The following is a 16,256-nucleotide window of genomic DNA, read 5'->3' on the forward strand; positions in this document are numbered from 1 at the left end:
GCATACAATGAATAGAGCTCTAAAATGAGTGGCCATTTTAACATTTAGATTGTACATCTATTCATTATATGATAGCTGCGTGAAAGTAGTTTAGTGGTAAATACCGTTCACTCATCAATGAAACCAGGAAAATAGCCACCCCAACACTCCTCCCTATGTATAGTTAAGACTGCTGTTGCTATTGGATTTGTTGGGTCCTCCTAACATAAAACAAAAACAACCAACACAAGAAGATGGTATAAACACTCTTTACTGGTACTGAATTATACACAGATCTAAAAATTTATAGCTCAAGGCAATATGATCTACTAAACACTATGTTCACCATTCTTTTGCAGCCTTAATACCATGTTGAAAAAAAAAAATGGAGATTCCACACTACTATAACCCTCATCAATACAACTTTTTTTTTCCTGGTTCTTGTTGAAGAAATCAAATTTTTTTTTTTTTTTTTTTCAACTGATATCCCCAGAATAAAGCACATACAAATACCGCAACGACTATGCCAGATGCAAATGAGGTCAAGCCTAAAAAGGGCTGGTCTAATCCTGCTTTGCGAATGATGGGAATACCAAGAATATCTTTACCTTCGAGAAACTGGATGATTTTTTGGACAGTATTGACAACTATTGGTGGAGGAATACTCTATGATAGGTATGAACAAAAACAAATGAGGAAGAAATGGATGGATGCTGTTAAACATTTTGGTGAAGTGAGTTATGCTGCTGATGAGATACCTCGTAAACTAACCATTTTCATTGCCCCTCCACCAAATGATTTTTTGGATGAATCATTAAAATTGTTCAGAAAGTTCATTAAACCGGTATTGAACGCAGGTGTTGTTGATTTTGAGATTTTCAGTGAATCCAGACAGGGTGATATTAGATCATCTGTTGCAGAAAGGATCAGAGACTTGAGGCGTAAACAGTTGGTTGACGAGACCCCCCAAAAAAACGAATCAAGTGAAAAGCAAGTTAACGACGAGGAAGAATTGAAGAGCCGATCGGATTTATACAAAGCAAAAGACGTACTTGGGTTATATAAAGTGTTTCCTGCAGATATCAACATCAAATCAGAAGACTCAATTGATGCTTCCTCTGCTGGTGGTATTATATGTGTTGGTAGAGGTGCCTACAAGGAGTACTTATCTGGTGTTCATGAAGGATTATTAGGTCCACTTGAAAAGCCACAAAGTGTGATTGATGAAGAAATCAAATTAGCTGAGGAAAAGAAAAAGGAAAAGGAGGAAAATCCAGATAATGATGGTGATGATGATAATGAGCAAAGCAATTTGAAGCCAGTGCCATTGAGATTTATCAAACCTGAAGAATATGCTAATGCACAACTAGCCCCAGAACTCGATTTGTCAACTGTTGTAAAGGATGATAAAGGGGTGCCTGTGTTCTTTGAACAACCAGTGTACACATTCCCATTACCGAACCTCGTTGGGTTCAGTAATATTCCACGTAAAATCTATCGATACTTTACCAAAAGATTTCTTGTTCACGACTTTGGAGAGAGGACAGCTACTATTGTGAATAATAAATCAAGACCATTTGTATATAAGGACGTTTTAATGGCTAAAGAAGAGGAAATGGATTGGCCTAAAAAGTGGGTAGAAAAGGGTAAAGAACGTAATTCTGAATGGGTGCAGGAGTTGGAACACGATGAAAGAGTAACATCACGAATGAAGGTGTTTGAATAAGTTATTCAATGACCCGCTTTCCTTTTTTTTTTTTTTGTTTTGTGTATTTTGAACTTTCACTGTGTATTTTATTAGAGATAGATTATTTTCTTGTCCATAGCGTATAATTATAGGTGAAATCACCTTCCGTGATATTGTCTTCTAATAAAGTATCTCCGACAAATTTTTGCAACTCCGATTTTGGTTGCTTGGTCCAACTTTCTAATGGGAATTTCAAAAATGTATCCATTTCGATAGACTCTGGATCTGGGTGTTCAATTTCTGTGATTAATAGATGAGTCACTAAAGAATTATTTATCAATTCATTGTAAATTTCTGCCCCTCCAATTATGAAAACTCTTTCAACATCAGATACGAGATTAAGTGACGATTCGATTGAGCTAGCATGAACGATGTTGTCATCAATAATTTCATTTTTATATGATCTGGATAATATTATATTTAATCTATCTGGAAGAGGTCTAAACTTTTGTGGTATAGACTCCCAAGTTTTTCTACCCATAATAACAGCATTACGAGTACCTGGCCTCGTTGTTTTCGTAGTGACGTCCTTGAAATATCTTATTTCCTTACGAAGTCTCCAAGGCATTTTACCTTGGTATCCAATTCCCAAAGCAGGCTTTAGTGCCGCAACAATAATTGCAACGTTTGGTTTCAGCATCGTTGTCTATTCGTGTAGTTCTATGTTCATGGTGGCAGTTTTTTTTTCAATCAAAAAAAAAAAAAAAAAAAAATGTCTTGTTTGTTGTTGATCGTTTTTGTATTAGAATTGAGTAGACAACGATAACGATTCTTTGTTTCATAATCCAGTATTATAATTCCAAACATGCAACACTGCATAACCCGCCAAAAAACCACCTGTTGAATTAAGTCCTAAGTTCATACTCATCAATAGTGACAGTCTATGAAATACAGTGGTAAATGGACACACGTCCTCTGAGGAAAAGTATATAAGAAGCTGGATATTCCCCACGATTTCGACTAACCATATATGCAACATAATTCCACATTAATATTAGTACTGAAAGTATACAGTTAGTTCATGAATTTTAAAAACTTGATAACGCATCTTATTTATCCTCAATTATGACGAGCTTCTACAACCACTTTTCGTATTATGTCATCTACAGATATCGAAATAACTCTTTTTGTTAGGTTAGTAGACAATCAATCGGACATTGTTCCAATAATTGTCAAATAATTACCAAAATGTATGCTTCCAGAATTGTTATCTATATCTCCTATCAGAAAAGCAAGCAGCTACTACTATCTTATCCAACGTAAATATCACTGATTCAGTTTCTAGACACCAAATCAATTATGAAGGTAATAATGATTACGCCAAATGCAAGTGCGTCCAATTTGATATTGAAATGGCTAACCTAAAACAGGGTGTGGATCAATAGGGCATTTACCCTACAAAAATACACTTTGATGGTATGGAACAATTTCAAGCTGTCCTGAAAGATTTTCCAGAGGTTTTGCAAAATGTCAAGAGCCTCACCGGCTCATTTTATAGTTTACATGGTGAAGAATCAAGAAGGATCTTACGTGAGGTGGTGTCTTCCGGAGTTAAATTTGAACTTCTAAAACTATTTGAATTTGGGGATATGGGTTCTGTGCCCCTTTTTTTGAAGGATCTTGATCTTGTCAATACCAATTTAGAGACAAACAGTATTTCTGGATTGCAGCGGTTGAATTCTGATACTAGAAATATGAATACAACACCCTTGGATTATTCCTTTATTTCACGTTTGCTTTGACGAGAGTTTTAGAATTTTTAAAGTGGCAACAGAGTTTATAATCATGGTTGATTTCCTAAGTTTTGAAAATTCTGATTTTATGTACCATTTACCAAGTGGCCTTAAAAGCTTACATTCAAATGGTTCCAACGAAAGTACAATGAAGCCTCTCGATCCAAAAATCAAGTGGCCCTCTACATTGAAAGTATTTGTTATGAGATTCTTTGATATTGATGGTAAAGCATTGGAAATGCTGAACTTCTAAGAGTCAGAACTTCAGGAACTATACATGTACAGAAGCGATATCAAAAAATTGGATGCCGACGCTCTCTTTGTTAGTATTGAGGCTTTAACTTTAAATGAAATGGGTATTGAAGAGTTATCAGACTCTTTTGAGATATTCAAGAAGTTGAAACATTTGGCTTTGGATAAAAGTCCTTTTTAAGAAATTGTCACCAGTCAGATTACCAATACTTTCATTGCAGAAATTAAAACTTACTAAACGCAATATTAAATTGGTGTCATTGTTAGATGAAAAGTATACTCATTTGAGATTTCAAGTTATAGCTATTGGAAATTGGGATTTAGGCGCTCTTGATGTGAAAAAGATGTTGGCAGCGACAGAAGGGTTAACTATTATTGTTAGTACTTCCCGTGATGGTCGGTTTTATGTATCAGAATTGACATCTTGTCCCCATTTTAAAGAGACGGGTATTGCTAGTAAATGGGGTGATTGGGACTTTATGGGACCGCATGAGGTTTGTCCATGTGAGGAACTTTATAACGAAAGTGAGTTCTCATTGGACGATGATGATTACGGTGATTCCATGGATGATTATTATTAGGAGAATAACCAAAAAGGGAATAAGAAATTAAGCTGAAGTATAAAACAAAATGCAGGCAAATAAAGGATTTTGGTCTGAGGAACTGGAGGATGTATTAGGTACAGAGTAAGTTTCATTAGTAATATTCTTGGTTGCTTCAGTTTCTGGCATATGTAGGGATCAATATATGTAATTCAAAAAAATATCTTGTTTAGAAGGGTTACAGTTAGGCTTATGTATCGAGAATAGCTTTTTCAAAAGAAATAGCCGATTAATACTAATGAACAAGTTTTAGTCAAGAACCCTTCGTTGTTATGACTATAGTTTGTTTATGACCCATATTTATGTAGTAAACGCTTCAGATCTTGATTATGCTATATCGTTCTAATTAGTGGACCCTATAAGTTCTTTGTTTGCTAGTTTAATAATTTTTGAGGATGTAAATTTCAAATCTAGAAACAAAGTTCTGGAAAACTTGCACAATGATTGGTATAGTTTGTTTCCTTGTCGTGTATTCACAATGTTTAACGAATTATAGTCGACCACCCTTTCGTGTGATGAAAAAAGAATAATTAGAGGCTTACGCGTTAAATTAAAACGTTTATAAATAAAAATCCAGCAGAACTAAAATTATCGTTCAATTCTTCTCCTCTTCTTCCCTTCTTTTTTTTTTTTTTCAGATATAATTCAGAATTTCGTCTTTCCTTGCTTTTGGAAGCACATTTATTTTCTTCAGAAATTAACCTTGTTACCGTCATTTCAAATATGTCATCAAAAAGAATTGATGTTGAATTATTCACTAGACTAGCAAAGTTGCCAGAAGATGTCATCTACATAATCATTGACTATGTTCCTCGGTCCGTACAAAGACAGTTGTTGCAATTCGTAGAAATCAGAAAGGTGGTAGTCTCATGTTATATATCAAATGTGGAGATTTCTGGTCATGATTATAGGCTGTTTGATTTCGATGAGTACCCCTTTGTGCCTAATCCATTTGAAGAGTTTGCTTTTGAAAATAGTCCACTTCAAGAGCGTCCTGTGAAGATGAAACTCGAGAACCTTAAAAAGGCTATAAAGCAATGGAAAATTTATCCCAAAAAGGTTCATTTTACTTCTTTGCAGGATTTAGTTGCTGTTCATAATAGTTTTCCCGAACTTTTATTGAAGGCTCATGATATTAATGGTGTATTCGATAAACATGTTAATGATACTAAAACAGATAACGCATCTGCTCTCACACGTAGAAATTTAAGTTATGGTAGCTTGGAATTGAGGAATTTTGGCACTGATTTTCTCACTGGTAAAAAGAAGTTGCCCGAAAAAATTTCGTCACTTACTTTACTGGAAACTCATGTTAATGAGTTCAATTTTGAAGGCTTGAAACTATTACGAGCTGAAATCCATTCTGAATTTAATAATAGAAGAGAAGTTGTTTTCCCACCAGATTTGAAAGTGTTGGAGGTTAAGTTGTTTGGCGAGAAACGACTAAATATTCCCTCAAACTTAGTATGTTTGAATATCACTGGTGATAATAGTAAATTGGATTTGGTTGGTGGTCTCATGAACAAGTTGATCTTTTTGTTTATTTCGTCGCACACGATCCGATCCTTTAGTGAAACTGGGATAAATGCGCCAAATTTGACTTCGTTAACATTGCTCGAATGTTATCGTCTCACTAATTTTGGAATTGTGAAAACATTTAAACATTTAAAGTATTTGTCGATGGTGGGTGCGAGATTTCCAGTTGAATTGTTTGATGGAATTAGCTTGCCTAATCTTCTGAATTTTCTTTGCAATGGGAATGGTGCCCAGAATCACGTAAGTGAATGGGATGATTTCAATGAGATTACTCGCAAAATCAATAATCTGACTATAAAATTTCCTCCAAAATTGGAAGATTTGGCATTGGCAGATTTGGTAGTTCCGAGAAACGTTGTGTACACTTTTGACCTACCTTCATCGTTGAAAAAGTTGCATTTTGAAAAAGTTCCGATTAACTACTCTCGCTTCCAGTTTACTAAAAATTTGGAAGAGATAAGTTTGGAGCTTCCAGAAGTTAAATTTGATAAAAATTGGGTGATCCCGCCTACTGCTAGATATGTTGGTATTGTTGCAGAACGTGTTGAGTTTAAAAGTTTGGATATGCTTTATCGTTTGCCTGAAGGCCTTGAGGAACTTCAAATCAAAGCTATTTCTCAAGGCAAAATTTTGCCCTTGCAAAAGAAAATTAAATGGCCATCATCCATGAAAGGTTTCACTTTGATACGTTTTGATGTTGATTATAAAACATTTGAAATGTTCAACTTTAAAGAATCCAAGCTTGAGCATATCAGTCTTTATAGAGGAAAACTTGGAAAACTAAACGTTGATGCGCTTCCAGTTACACTCAAGTTTTTGAGCTTGGTTAGAATGGGTATTACAAAGTTGCCGGATTCTATGGTGAAATTGAAGAACCTTCACAGTATGTGTTTGAGAAGAAATCATTTGAGAGGGATGACACCAGTCAAATTGCCTATAGGATCGTTACACTTTTTGGATGTGTGTCGTTGTGATCTTACTTCCATATCACCATTTTTAAGTTCGATGCTAGAGAAAGGAAAGGAGAATAGTCCCCTTAATGTTTCTGCTGTCAATAATTGGTATTTAAATGTTCGTGATGTAAGGAGAATGTTAAATAAATTAAAGAATTTTACCATTACTGTTAGCACATTTGATGAAGACTTGATAGAAACATGTCGATATTCGGCTCGTTTATCGTGTGAGGAAACCCACTACAACGAAAACCCAGAGGAAACAGACTATAGTGACGACGATGGGAATAGTGAAGACGAACTTTATTATGGAAGCCAGGATCTGGATGACGGATTTGATTTGCATAACGGTCTTGATGAGAATGACAATTTTTTTGGAGGTTATGGATATGAGAATCCGGATAACGTTTTTCATGAGATGTTTAGAGCCATGATGAGGAATGGAGATATTGATTAGTAAAATTCAAAGAATTAGGTAGAATAAGTGTTTGATTTATCATAATATCTACACATATATGTGGGAAAAAAAAAAAAAAAAAAAAAAATAAGAGACATGAAGAGTTTAGTTCAAACAAAGTGTGTAGATTCATTTACTAAAACCAAGTTGAATGTGTTTATCAGTTGCTATATCTGTGAACCTGTAGATGAGGTAGTGAATTGTTCTAGAATGAAGGTTCTGTTAATTGCAAGTTTGTTAAACACGACCACCGCGTTGAAAACCAGAAAATAAAAAAATAAGAATTTGCCATGCAGTTTAAGGATTAACAGTTTCTTAATAGTACGACTTTCACTGACTCTCTATGTTTATTGGAAATGGTGTGTAGTATCAACCCACACTCACTATGACTCTCATTTGTCTTCACTTTTTTCAGTGTACTAAGTATTGGTTCTATACATCTGAGAACAAATTTGTAAAGTCCTCAAGAATGAATTAAAACAAGGTTGTGATGAAACACATGTGTTGTTGGCAACCAATTCTTTGTTTCTTTTTCTGTCCAGGGGATACCCCTACACAAAAACGTCAGGGCATGGTATACGCGTCACCTGTAATACTATAATTTTAACCGTTAGCTGAACCCGAGAATCCTCTTCTTCTTCTTCAATACATTTTTATTCCTTACGTGTTAATATCTATCAACTTCAAATATTAGTATTGTTTAGGTCATTGTAATTATGGCATCAGAAGACACTGATATCACGCTTTTCACTAGGCTAGCATAACTACCAGAAAATGTTTATTACCTTGATCATTAGTTATGTCCCCAAATGCCAATTACAACCATTATTAGGTTTCCGTTCAACTAAAAGGGCGGTAGTTATATCCTATTTTTCCAACGTAAAAATCACTGAGTGTCAAGATCTTATTTTTTCAGGAACCTGTAATCAGTTTGAACATCGTGATTGTCATGACAAGTCTGTTGCTGTATCTTTGAAAAACCTTCGCTTACTTGTGAAGCAATGGAATTTTTATCCTCAAAACTTTGATTTTCCAGTTTCAAAGAATTTGGAACTATTCTTGACGTTTTTCTAGAGGCTTTAATTAATTAATGCTCAAGGTATTAACGTGGTATTTGAAAAGGGTGTCGCTGGAAATCAAGTACAAAATATTAAGTAACTCACACGGTATTACCTTAAGTATGATCGTGTGGAATTGAAAGATTTTGGGGATGCATTCTTTGATACTAAGAACAAATTACCTTGTAATATCAAGAAGCTTATTATAACTAATACCCGACTTGAGGTTTTTCCTGTAACTGGGTTGAAGAAATTGAAAGCGGAAATTTCGGCTGCTTCCAGGTCCACTAAAGACGTTACTTTCCCATCAGGGTTGGAACTGTTAATCTTGACCATGTTAGGGGAGCGCCACTTGAACATACCTTCAAATTTGGTTTGTTTGCAACTTAACGTGGGTAAGACAAAATTAAGTTTGTCAAGTGGTACCATGAACAACTTGAAGGATCTTCTGATTTCATGGAATAAATCACGATCTTTTGTTGAAACTGGGATAATTGCACCCAATTTGAAATCATTGAGTATAGTTGATTGTTACTACTTGACTGATTACAAAGCATTAGAAGCTTCACAGAAATTACAATCTTTGACAATATCAAACACTCCATATCCAATTGGCTTGTTTGATGAGAATAGTTTCCCTTATCTTGTGGATTTTTCTTATACAGAAGAAAAAGTTGAATAGTTTTATAATGCATGGAGTGTTTCATTTAACACAATTTATCAACATTGTTATCTGAAATTATATTTTCCTCCAAACTTGAAAAATTTGACTTTATATGGTGGAGAGTTTACTAGATCTGTTGGATTTGTGTTTATGTTGCCTCCTTTGTTGGAAAAGTTACATATTTGTGATTTTCGATTAGGGCTGCCACTTGCTGAATTTCCTCAACATTTGCAAGAAATTACTTTGAAAGTTTCATTAGTTTATATTTTCGGTCAATTGAGAATTCCTCCACCAGCCAAAACTGTAGTTATTGAATCCAAGAAAATAGTTTTCAGAGGTATGGATTTCCTTTATCATTTGCCAGAAGGTCTTGAGAAACATACTTTACATGCTATCGTTCAAGGTAAAATGTTGCCCTTCCAAAGAAGAATCAAATGGCCGTCCTCATTGAAATCATTGACATTGAAACGTTTTAATATTGATTACAAAAGGTTTAAAAAGTTGAATTTACAAGAATCTAGCCTTGGGTTTATTAATATTTATAAAGGCAGAATTTGTGAATTAAAAGCAGATTCACTCCCTGTTAGTGTTGTCGATTTGAAATTGATTAGAATGGGGATTGAAAAATTGCCTGAGTCATTAGAAAGACTTGAGAATTTGAAATGGTTAAATTTAACAAGAAATTCTTTTAAGGGGTTAAAATCAGTTAGATTGCCCTTACCATCATTCAAACAGCTAATTGTTAGTCGATGTGATCTTCGTTTGATATCGCCATTCCTAACTTCAATGTTAGAGAAAGACAATCGAAAAGCCGAATTTAATATCATTGCCACAAATAATTGGTATTTGAATACTTATGATGTATTGAAAATGATGAAAAAATTGAAAACTTTCACTATTTCCCTTAGTACATTTAATGAAGAATTTGCGGAGCTGTACAAGTATTCTAGACGTATTGTTTTTGAAGATCAACATAGGGCTGAAGATTCAGAAAAGACGGAGTTTTCTGGTTCTGGAGAGTATGCTGATGAAGAGCTTTATTGGGGGGATGTTGGGGATGATTACAGTAGTGGTGATGATGATAAGGGGGCTACGGTAATGAAGGAATTGAATGACTTTTGGAAGGGCAACAACATGGACGATGAAATAACTCATCTGGACGATACTGACAACTGGTTCGGTATGGAGGATAAGAAAGATGATGACAATGATGAAGACGAAGATATGGAGTACGTGAATGGTTGGTAGGTGAGTTTACAAATAAAAAAATGTGTTTGTAAATTCAGTGGATGTAAATCATTATTCATTAGCTATGAAGTTGATCTAAATATAAAGATTGTTGACTCATGTAAATAAAACATATCCTTCGTGCTTGTTTTTTTCATAGGTTTAGTGTATTGAATTTAGAAAACGGATCTTGCTCTCAACAGACAAATCACTTTGATTCGCGGGGGTGATTTGAATAATAAGAAAAAAAAGGAGAATGCTTCTTGGGGGGTGAAATTACACTAAACGCACTATTTCCAAAACTTCTTATCTTGTTTTTTTCTCTTGGTGAGAACAACAAAATTGAACTAGTTACCACAACAACAACAACAGCTCTTTTTTTTTTTCTAATTAATTCAATTAAATTCCATATAGGGGACTATTTTTGTATAAATTGAATTAGTCAAGTGATTAATTCCGTTGATTTAGCTCAAGCTTAGTACAATATGTCAGTATATCAAGAATGGTTATCTAACAATTTAAATGACTGCAAAAAGTTGCTTCTTTTTTTTTGTTCGTTGTTGTTGATTTGTGTGGAGGAGGAAGATGGGGCAAGGTAAAAAGAAAAATGTTAGTGTCGTAAATACAACATATAATAAAGCACTTTCAAAAAAAAAAAATAATAATGGAACAACAACAACAATATAAAAAATGGAGTGACTATTCTTTCCTTGTTGTTGGAAAGTCATGTTGGTAAGTTGTAGTATTTGTAATGGTGGGAGAGTTTTAAACTAATTTGATTTGTTCAATATTTTATTTCCTTAGACAATGTTTGCTTCCAAATTCCAGTAAAATCTCAACAAAAATATAGATTACAAACGTTTTTCAAACACAATATTCTTTCTATTATAATTTAGATATATATAAGTAAGTACATATTGAAAACAAAACAACTAGTTCTTAGTAACATACAAGAGTTAATAAACACATGGATAAAAAAATAAAAAGTAAAAAATTAAATTTAACCGTCAATAAAAACAAGTAGTAATATACAAATCGATAAAAAAAAAACAAAGAACAACATAAAAACAAAGTCTCCATAGTAATGGGATAGTATTCAGACAACTGACATTGGAAAGAATTAAAACCAAAAAAAAAAGGAATAAAAAGATAATCAAAATAGAACAAATAAAAATACAAAACCATCCATCAAATGTAAGAATTTAATCAGTTTCTAATAATTATTTAGTTGATTTCTTGGTTACTTTTTTAGGAGCAGCGGCCTTTTTCTTTGGAGCAGCAGCAGCCTTCTTTTTGGGGGCAGCCTTGGTTTCTTTGGTAGAAGCTTCAGCTTTAGCTTTAGTGGCTTTCTTTGCTGGTTTAGTGACTTTCTTTGGAGCGGCAGCAGCCTTTTTGGTAGCAGCTTTCTTTGGAGCAGCAGCTTTTTTAGTTGTAGTTTTCTTAGTGACTTTTGCAGAAGTAGCAGATGAAGCTGGTTTTTCCTTCTTGGCCAATTTAACTGGACCAGATGGACCTTTTGGTTGTAAGAAATCACCAGTTTCAACACCTTTTCTCAAAGCAGTGTTAAACAAAGAATCAAAGTTGGCAGCTTTAATATCATTGTTTGATTGAACGTATTTTTTAAGAGCTTGACGACTAGAAAGAAGAAAACAATAATTTTTAGTTAGTAATTGAATCAACCAATTAAAATTGATTGCTTTTAGATTTGGCCCCACCAAACATTGATAAAAGTTGTTGGACAACAACAAAAAAAAAACAACAACAACAAGAAACAAATTTGGTATGGTTTAACCCAAAACAAAACAAGACAAAACATACGAAGAACCATTTCTTTCCTTTAAGGTAAGGATAGCAGATTTGATCATATCTATATCATAAACCATTAGTTAGTATTTTTAACTTCATTGAACAAATTCTGGGAAAGGAAACACCAATTGAATCTCTTCTATTCTGCCCCTTCCTTTCGCCCCCTATTTTTTCTTTTTTAGAAAAAGCAAAATCAAACGATTATAACACACCTTTGTAAGTAACTTTAGAAGCTGTTGAAGCAGAAGCAGCTTTAGTTGATTTAGCAGTTGCAGCAGTAGCCATTGTAGATAGTAAGTTTAGTATGTGTGAATAATTGAATAGTAATCTTAAGAAAAGAAAGAAAAAGATATAATAAAATGTAAATAAAAAAAATTGATGATGTTTTTTTTTTTTTGGATTGGAGGGAGGAGGAGGAGGAGGAGGGAAATAAAATTGCAAACTTTTTACAGAACAAGAAGCCATTCTAAGAAATTGTGTAATATTTGTTTATTTGTTTGTTTGTTTGGTTAAATTCTCGCGTTCTCCATTTTGCTCTTATTCTTCTCTCTTTTTTTAATCTCAATCTCTTCTCTCCTCCTTTCTCTTCCTCTCCCTCTTTTTTTTTTCTTCTTAAATTTGTTCTTCTCTCTTTCTCTCTTTCTATTCGTTGTCCTCCTGTCTCCCCATATAACTAACAATCTCCCCCCCCCCCCCCCTCGAAAAATAACCACCACTATCAATAACTACTACTACTACTACTAGACCAATCCCTGTCGAGTCCCCACAAAGTGCAACGGCTAAACTCTTATCTTTTTCAGCTACTCTTTACAAACATTCGTCTAACTAACTCCCTTTACATAGTTCTTAATACAGCCTAACTTTTGTTCATTTTCTTTATGGTGTTTACTTCTGTTTTTAAACCAAAGTGATTATGAATACTCTGGATGTTTACAGTGACGGAGTGACAAACTAATTGGGTTTCTTAGATGCAGCAGTCTTTATTGAAAGACCTCCACCAGTCGTTATGAGATCATAACAAGGACTCTCCAGGTAAAATTATAAGTGGTAACAAATTGTTCCACTCAGATTTACAAACTAAGAATCACGTGACAAAGATCATGTAGCAATCGACACGACCTAACGAAAAAGAAAGAAAACTTAGTTGGTCTCGGAGTCTCGGAATATTGCGAGACGGAAAACCCATACATTTTTAATTACTAGATTATTTTAACTTAACATTACCATTAAACTCATGACAAATAAATTGATAATTCAATCTATTCTATACCTATACATGATTAAAGATGCCCATGCACACACCTACCAAAGTAACAAAACATCCCCCCAAGAAAAACACGAAATCATTACTCTTCCTAAATTTGTTTTTTTTTTGTTTCATTTAAAGCTTATACTTTTAGGGACAAACTTCTTGTTCAAACCATTGATGATTTTCATCTAATTGGTAAATATACCTCTTATCTTTTTCTAAATCGTAATAATCAACATAATCAATAAATAACCCCACCAAAGCAAAATTTTTCAATCCATAATCGATATTTTTCCCATCAACTCCACGATGAATTGAGCTTATTAATTTTGCATTTTCATCACTCATTATCAGTTTTGGAGTTGGTTTCTTAAAAGATTTCTTGAGTGACTTCGATAGATTTGACCATTGCCGATTCAATTCTTGAGTGATATCAGTAGATATCTGATGCTCTGTTTCCTCTTCTTGATTAAGAACATTAATCAAATCAAGAGGAGGATTTTGTTCATCAATTATCCTTGCTCTACCACGAAGTCGAAATTGCTTTTTTATCCGACTGAAATAAAACACAGCTTCACATTTGTCATTATGTAATAATTCTTTATATTTACTCATTCGCTTATCTGTAGTGAACGTTATAACACTTGATTCCTTATTGTCAAATAACCATCCACGATACACCATAGTTCGGTTTTGGGGATATCCCGTCTCGGAGTCGATAGTGGCGAGCTGGAAACTGGTGAATGGGGGATCATTTTTGGTAACAGATAGTTCTGCTTTAACACTTTCATCAAATGGAGCTACCCACGGCGGTTGGAAATGTTGGTGAATCATCTTGAAGTTGATATGGTGGTAGTGATGGCCGTAGTGGTAACACAAGGGTCTGGAGTGTATTAAATTTACGCGAAATGACAAGGTGTGAGCAGTGAGTTGGGAAAAAAAAAGAATGAAAAAAAGAAAGAAAATTTTTCAAACTGTTCAATGGTGTTAAGTTGAATTTAAATTATTGAAACAGTTGATAATAACTAACAAATCAAATAGTTGGATAGATGTTGTTATAAAGAGTTGGGAAAGTAAGGGTAAAAAAAAAATTGAGAAAAAAATAGTGTGGAAAAATACGGACAGCTTGTTGGATTTAAGTATTTTAATGTTATATTAGTTTGTGAATCACTTGATTCAAAATTTTACTCATGGCGGCCATCATCATCATCACCAACCGGAAAAAAAGAGAATTTTTTTTTTTCTTTCATGTTTCCATGCAGAAGACTAATTTCCAAATTTGGTTGCGCCCAACACCACCACAGGGATTAACAACAACAACAAACAATAAACAACAATTACCGATACTCTACACCAAAGGGATATATACCAAGACAAGATAGACGAGAAAAAAAAACGAGAACATATTTGAGTTCCGTAACTGAATGGGCAACCTACTAATTAATAAGTTGGTATATTTTTTTTAATGCCGTACTTCGACTTGAATTGCCCACGTGTGCGTATCGTGATATGGTCTTCGCTTTGTATTTGTGTTAATCTTGCACTTTAATTAAACTAGTTAAATAACTATGAAAAAGGAGATGGATACAGCGCGAGGTCAGAATTCAACTTCTAAGTAGTTACTTTTACTTGCACCACACGATAAATTAACATTTTTGGAATTTTGACTTTGCAACTGTGCCCAGAATCAGATCACCATGTCGTAATCATGGTTGTTGCCTCTCCAGCTCATTCGTCTGCCCCACTTTTCTCTCTAGTTACTACTTCCCTCCTCTCCCCTTTCCTCTCTTATTCTTATCTGAATTTACAACCACCGATTGCAATTCCTTTGATCATTCGTATTTCATTACTCGCTAAAGGAATGCAATTTAGATTACACTCTTAACTTTGTCTTGCACCCAACAACAATGGCAGCAACAGATACTCTACTTTATCTATCTCTTCTCCACACACCTTAAACTGAACTGTGTTCGTTACATAATGATCTAGACCAAGACTGTCGTAACAATGTACTATGCTCGCGACATCCCCAATCACGGCACAATCAGCTTATGTCTGCTTTTTTTTTTCTAAATCAAACAATAATCGTCAACTCAACTATTCTCCCCTTGCGTTCATGAATTTACAATATAAAAATAGTCACTACAACGGATTCTTAGTAATGGAATTGTTGAAATTCGCCGGGAAATTTGTACACAGCGGAAAGAAAAAATGGAACCCCAAAACCAACACATTCTACCATCACGGATGAAAACATTTTTAGGGATGCTTTTTAAGTCTTAAATAAATCGAATGGTCTAGTTTATTGGTGAAGATTCTTTTTTGGGTGCACTTCTTTCAATTATCAACCTTGTCAACTCTGTTTTGCTGATCACTTGCTAGCCAATTGGGCTATCTCGTTAGAAGATCCAAACTGCGTCAACAAAATATCTACAAGGCCAGCCAATAAACAGATTAAAATCATGGCTAAATTGTCCAAAGCTACTGAGGATTTAGAAGACTGATGAGAACGAGGATAAACCAAAACCAAAACCTCACACTCAACAAACCCACAAAAATAATCAACAACGTTCAAATGAACAACTCTGTCAACGAGAACCCCAACAACCAATCTTCTCAAATCAAAATCAATATGCTTTTATTTAACTCCCTATATTCTTCTATTTCTTTTGGGGTTAAATGCACCCAACACGTTTTCTTATAACACACGGCTATTCTGCACCTTTCTCCTTTCTTTGTCAATTTTCCACACTGCTTCTCCAAGGGAGTAAAAGGTGGTTTTCTTTTGGGTTTATTTAGCACACTTTCTATCCTTTCGATAGTGTCTTTCTCTATATCTAATTCCTTAATTTTATCAATTAAATTGTCGTATATACACTTTTGAAGTAACTTGAGTTTTTTGTTTATAGTTGATTTAGTCTTTTTTTTTTTTTCTATACAAATACTTCCTTAAAGAAAGTGTTCATATTTCTCTTTAGTTGAATTAAAGTAGT

General features: G+C 34.1%; 6 protein-coding genes and 2 pseudogenes across 6 annotated transcripts, besides 2 other annotated features; 4 read left to right on the forward strand and 4 right to left on the reverse strand. All coding sequences in view use genetic code 12, as the record gives it.

Moving 5' to 3' along the window:
* Positions 1–502: 502 nt before the first annotated feature.
* CD36_72770 (mitochondrial import inner membrane translocase subunit, putative) lies at positions 503–1,705 on the forward strand (the record flags this gene model as incomplete). Its single annotated transcript, XM_002421446.1, has 1 exon — positions 503–1,705. The coding sequence occupies one exon, from the start codon at positions 503–505 to the stop codon at positions 1,703–1,705; it is 1,203 nt and encodes a 400-aa protein (XP_002421491.1).
* An 82-nt stretch (positions 1,706–1,787) lies between these two features.
* DFR1 (dihydrofolate reductase, putative) lies at positions 1,788–2,366 on the reverse strand (the record flags this gene model as incomplete). The annotated part of the gene is made up of 1 exon (XM_002421447.1): positions 1,788–2,366. The coding sequence occupies one exon, from the start codon at positions 2,364–2,366 to the stop codon at positions 1,788–1,790; it is 579 nt and encodes a 192-aa protein (XP_002421492.1).
* A 456-nt stretch (positions 2,367–2,822) lies between these two features.
* On the forward strand, positions 2,823–4,292 carry CD36_72790 (annotated as a pseudogene).
* Positions 2,823–4,292: a sequence feature (putative LPF gene family member; frameshifted, degenerate and fragmented pseudogene).
* A 744-nt stretch (positions 4,293–5,036) lies between these two features.
* On the forward strand, positions 5,037–7,259 carry CD36_72800 (conserved hypothetical protein; the record flags this gene model as incomplete). The annotated part of the gene is made up of 1 exon (XM_002421448.1): positions 5,037–7,259. One exon carries the CDS (start codon positions 5,037–5,039, stop codon positions 7,257–7,259), a length of 2,223 nt encoding a protein of 740 aa, XP_002421493.1.
* A 716-nt stretch (positions 7,260–7,975) lies between these two features.
* Positions 7,976–10,229, forward strand: CD36_72810 (annotated as a pseudogene).
* Positions 7,976–10,229: a sequence feature (putative LPF gene family member; frameshifted and degenerate pseudogene;~possibly Candida-specific).
* Positions 10,230–11,428: 1,199 nt separating this feature from the next.
* Positions 11,429–12,299, reverse strand: CD36_72820 (histone H1, putative; the record flags this gene model as incomplete). Its single annotated transcript, XM_002421449.1, has 3 exons — positions 11,429–11,843; positions 12,027–12,075; positions 12,227–12,299. The coding sequence occupies 3 exons, from the start codon at positions 12,297–12,299 to the stop codon at positions 11,429–11,431; spliced, it is 537 nt and encodes a 178-aa protein (XP_002421494.1).
* Positions 12,300–13,410: 1,111 nt separating this feature from the next.
* On the reverse strand, positions 13,411–14,097 carry CD36_72830 (FMN flavoprotein, putative; the record flags this gene model as incomplete). The annotated part of the gene is made up of 1 exon (XM_002421450.1): positions 13,411–14,097. The coding sequence occupies one exon, from the start codon at positions 14,095–14,097 to the stop codon at positions 13,411–13,413; it is 687 nt and encodes a 228-aa protein (XP_002421495.1).
* A 1,782-nt stretch (positions 14,098–15,879) lies between these two features.
* CD36_72840 (DNA-binding protein TRF1 homologue, putative) lies at positions 15,880–16,182 on the reverse strand (the record flags this gene model as incomplete). The annotated part of the gene is made up of 1 exon (XM_002421451.1): positions 15,880–16,182. A coding segment is annotated over one exon (303 nt), but the record flags the coding sequence as incomplete, so codon positions are not given.
* Positions 16,183–16,256: the final 74 nt, after the last annotated feature.

This window comes from Candida dubliniensis, chromosome 7 (genome assembly GCF_000026945.1).
Source record: "Candida dubliniensis CD36 chromosome 7, complete sequence".
NCBI lineage: Eukaryota > Fungi > Ascomycota > Pichiomycetes > Serinales > Debaryomycetaceae > Candida > Candida dubliniensis.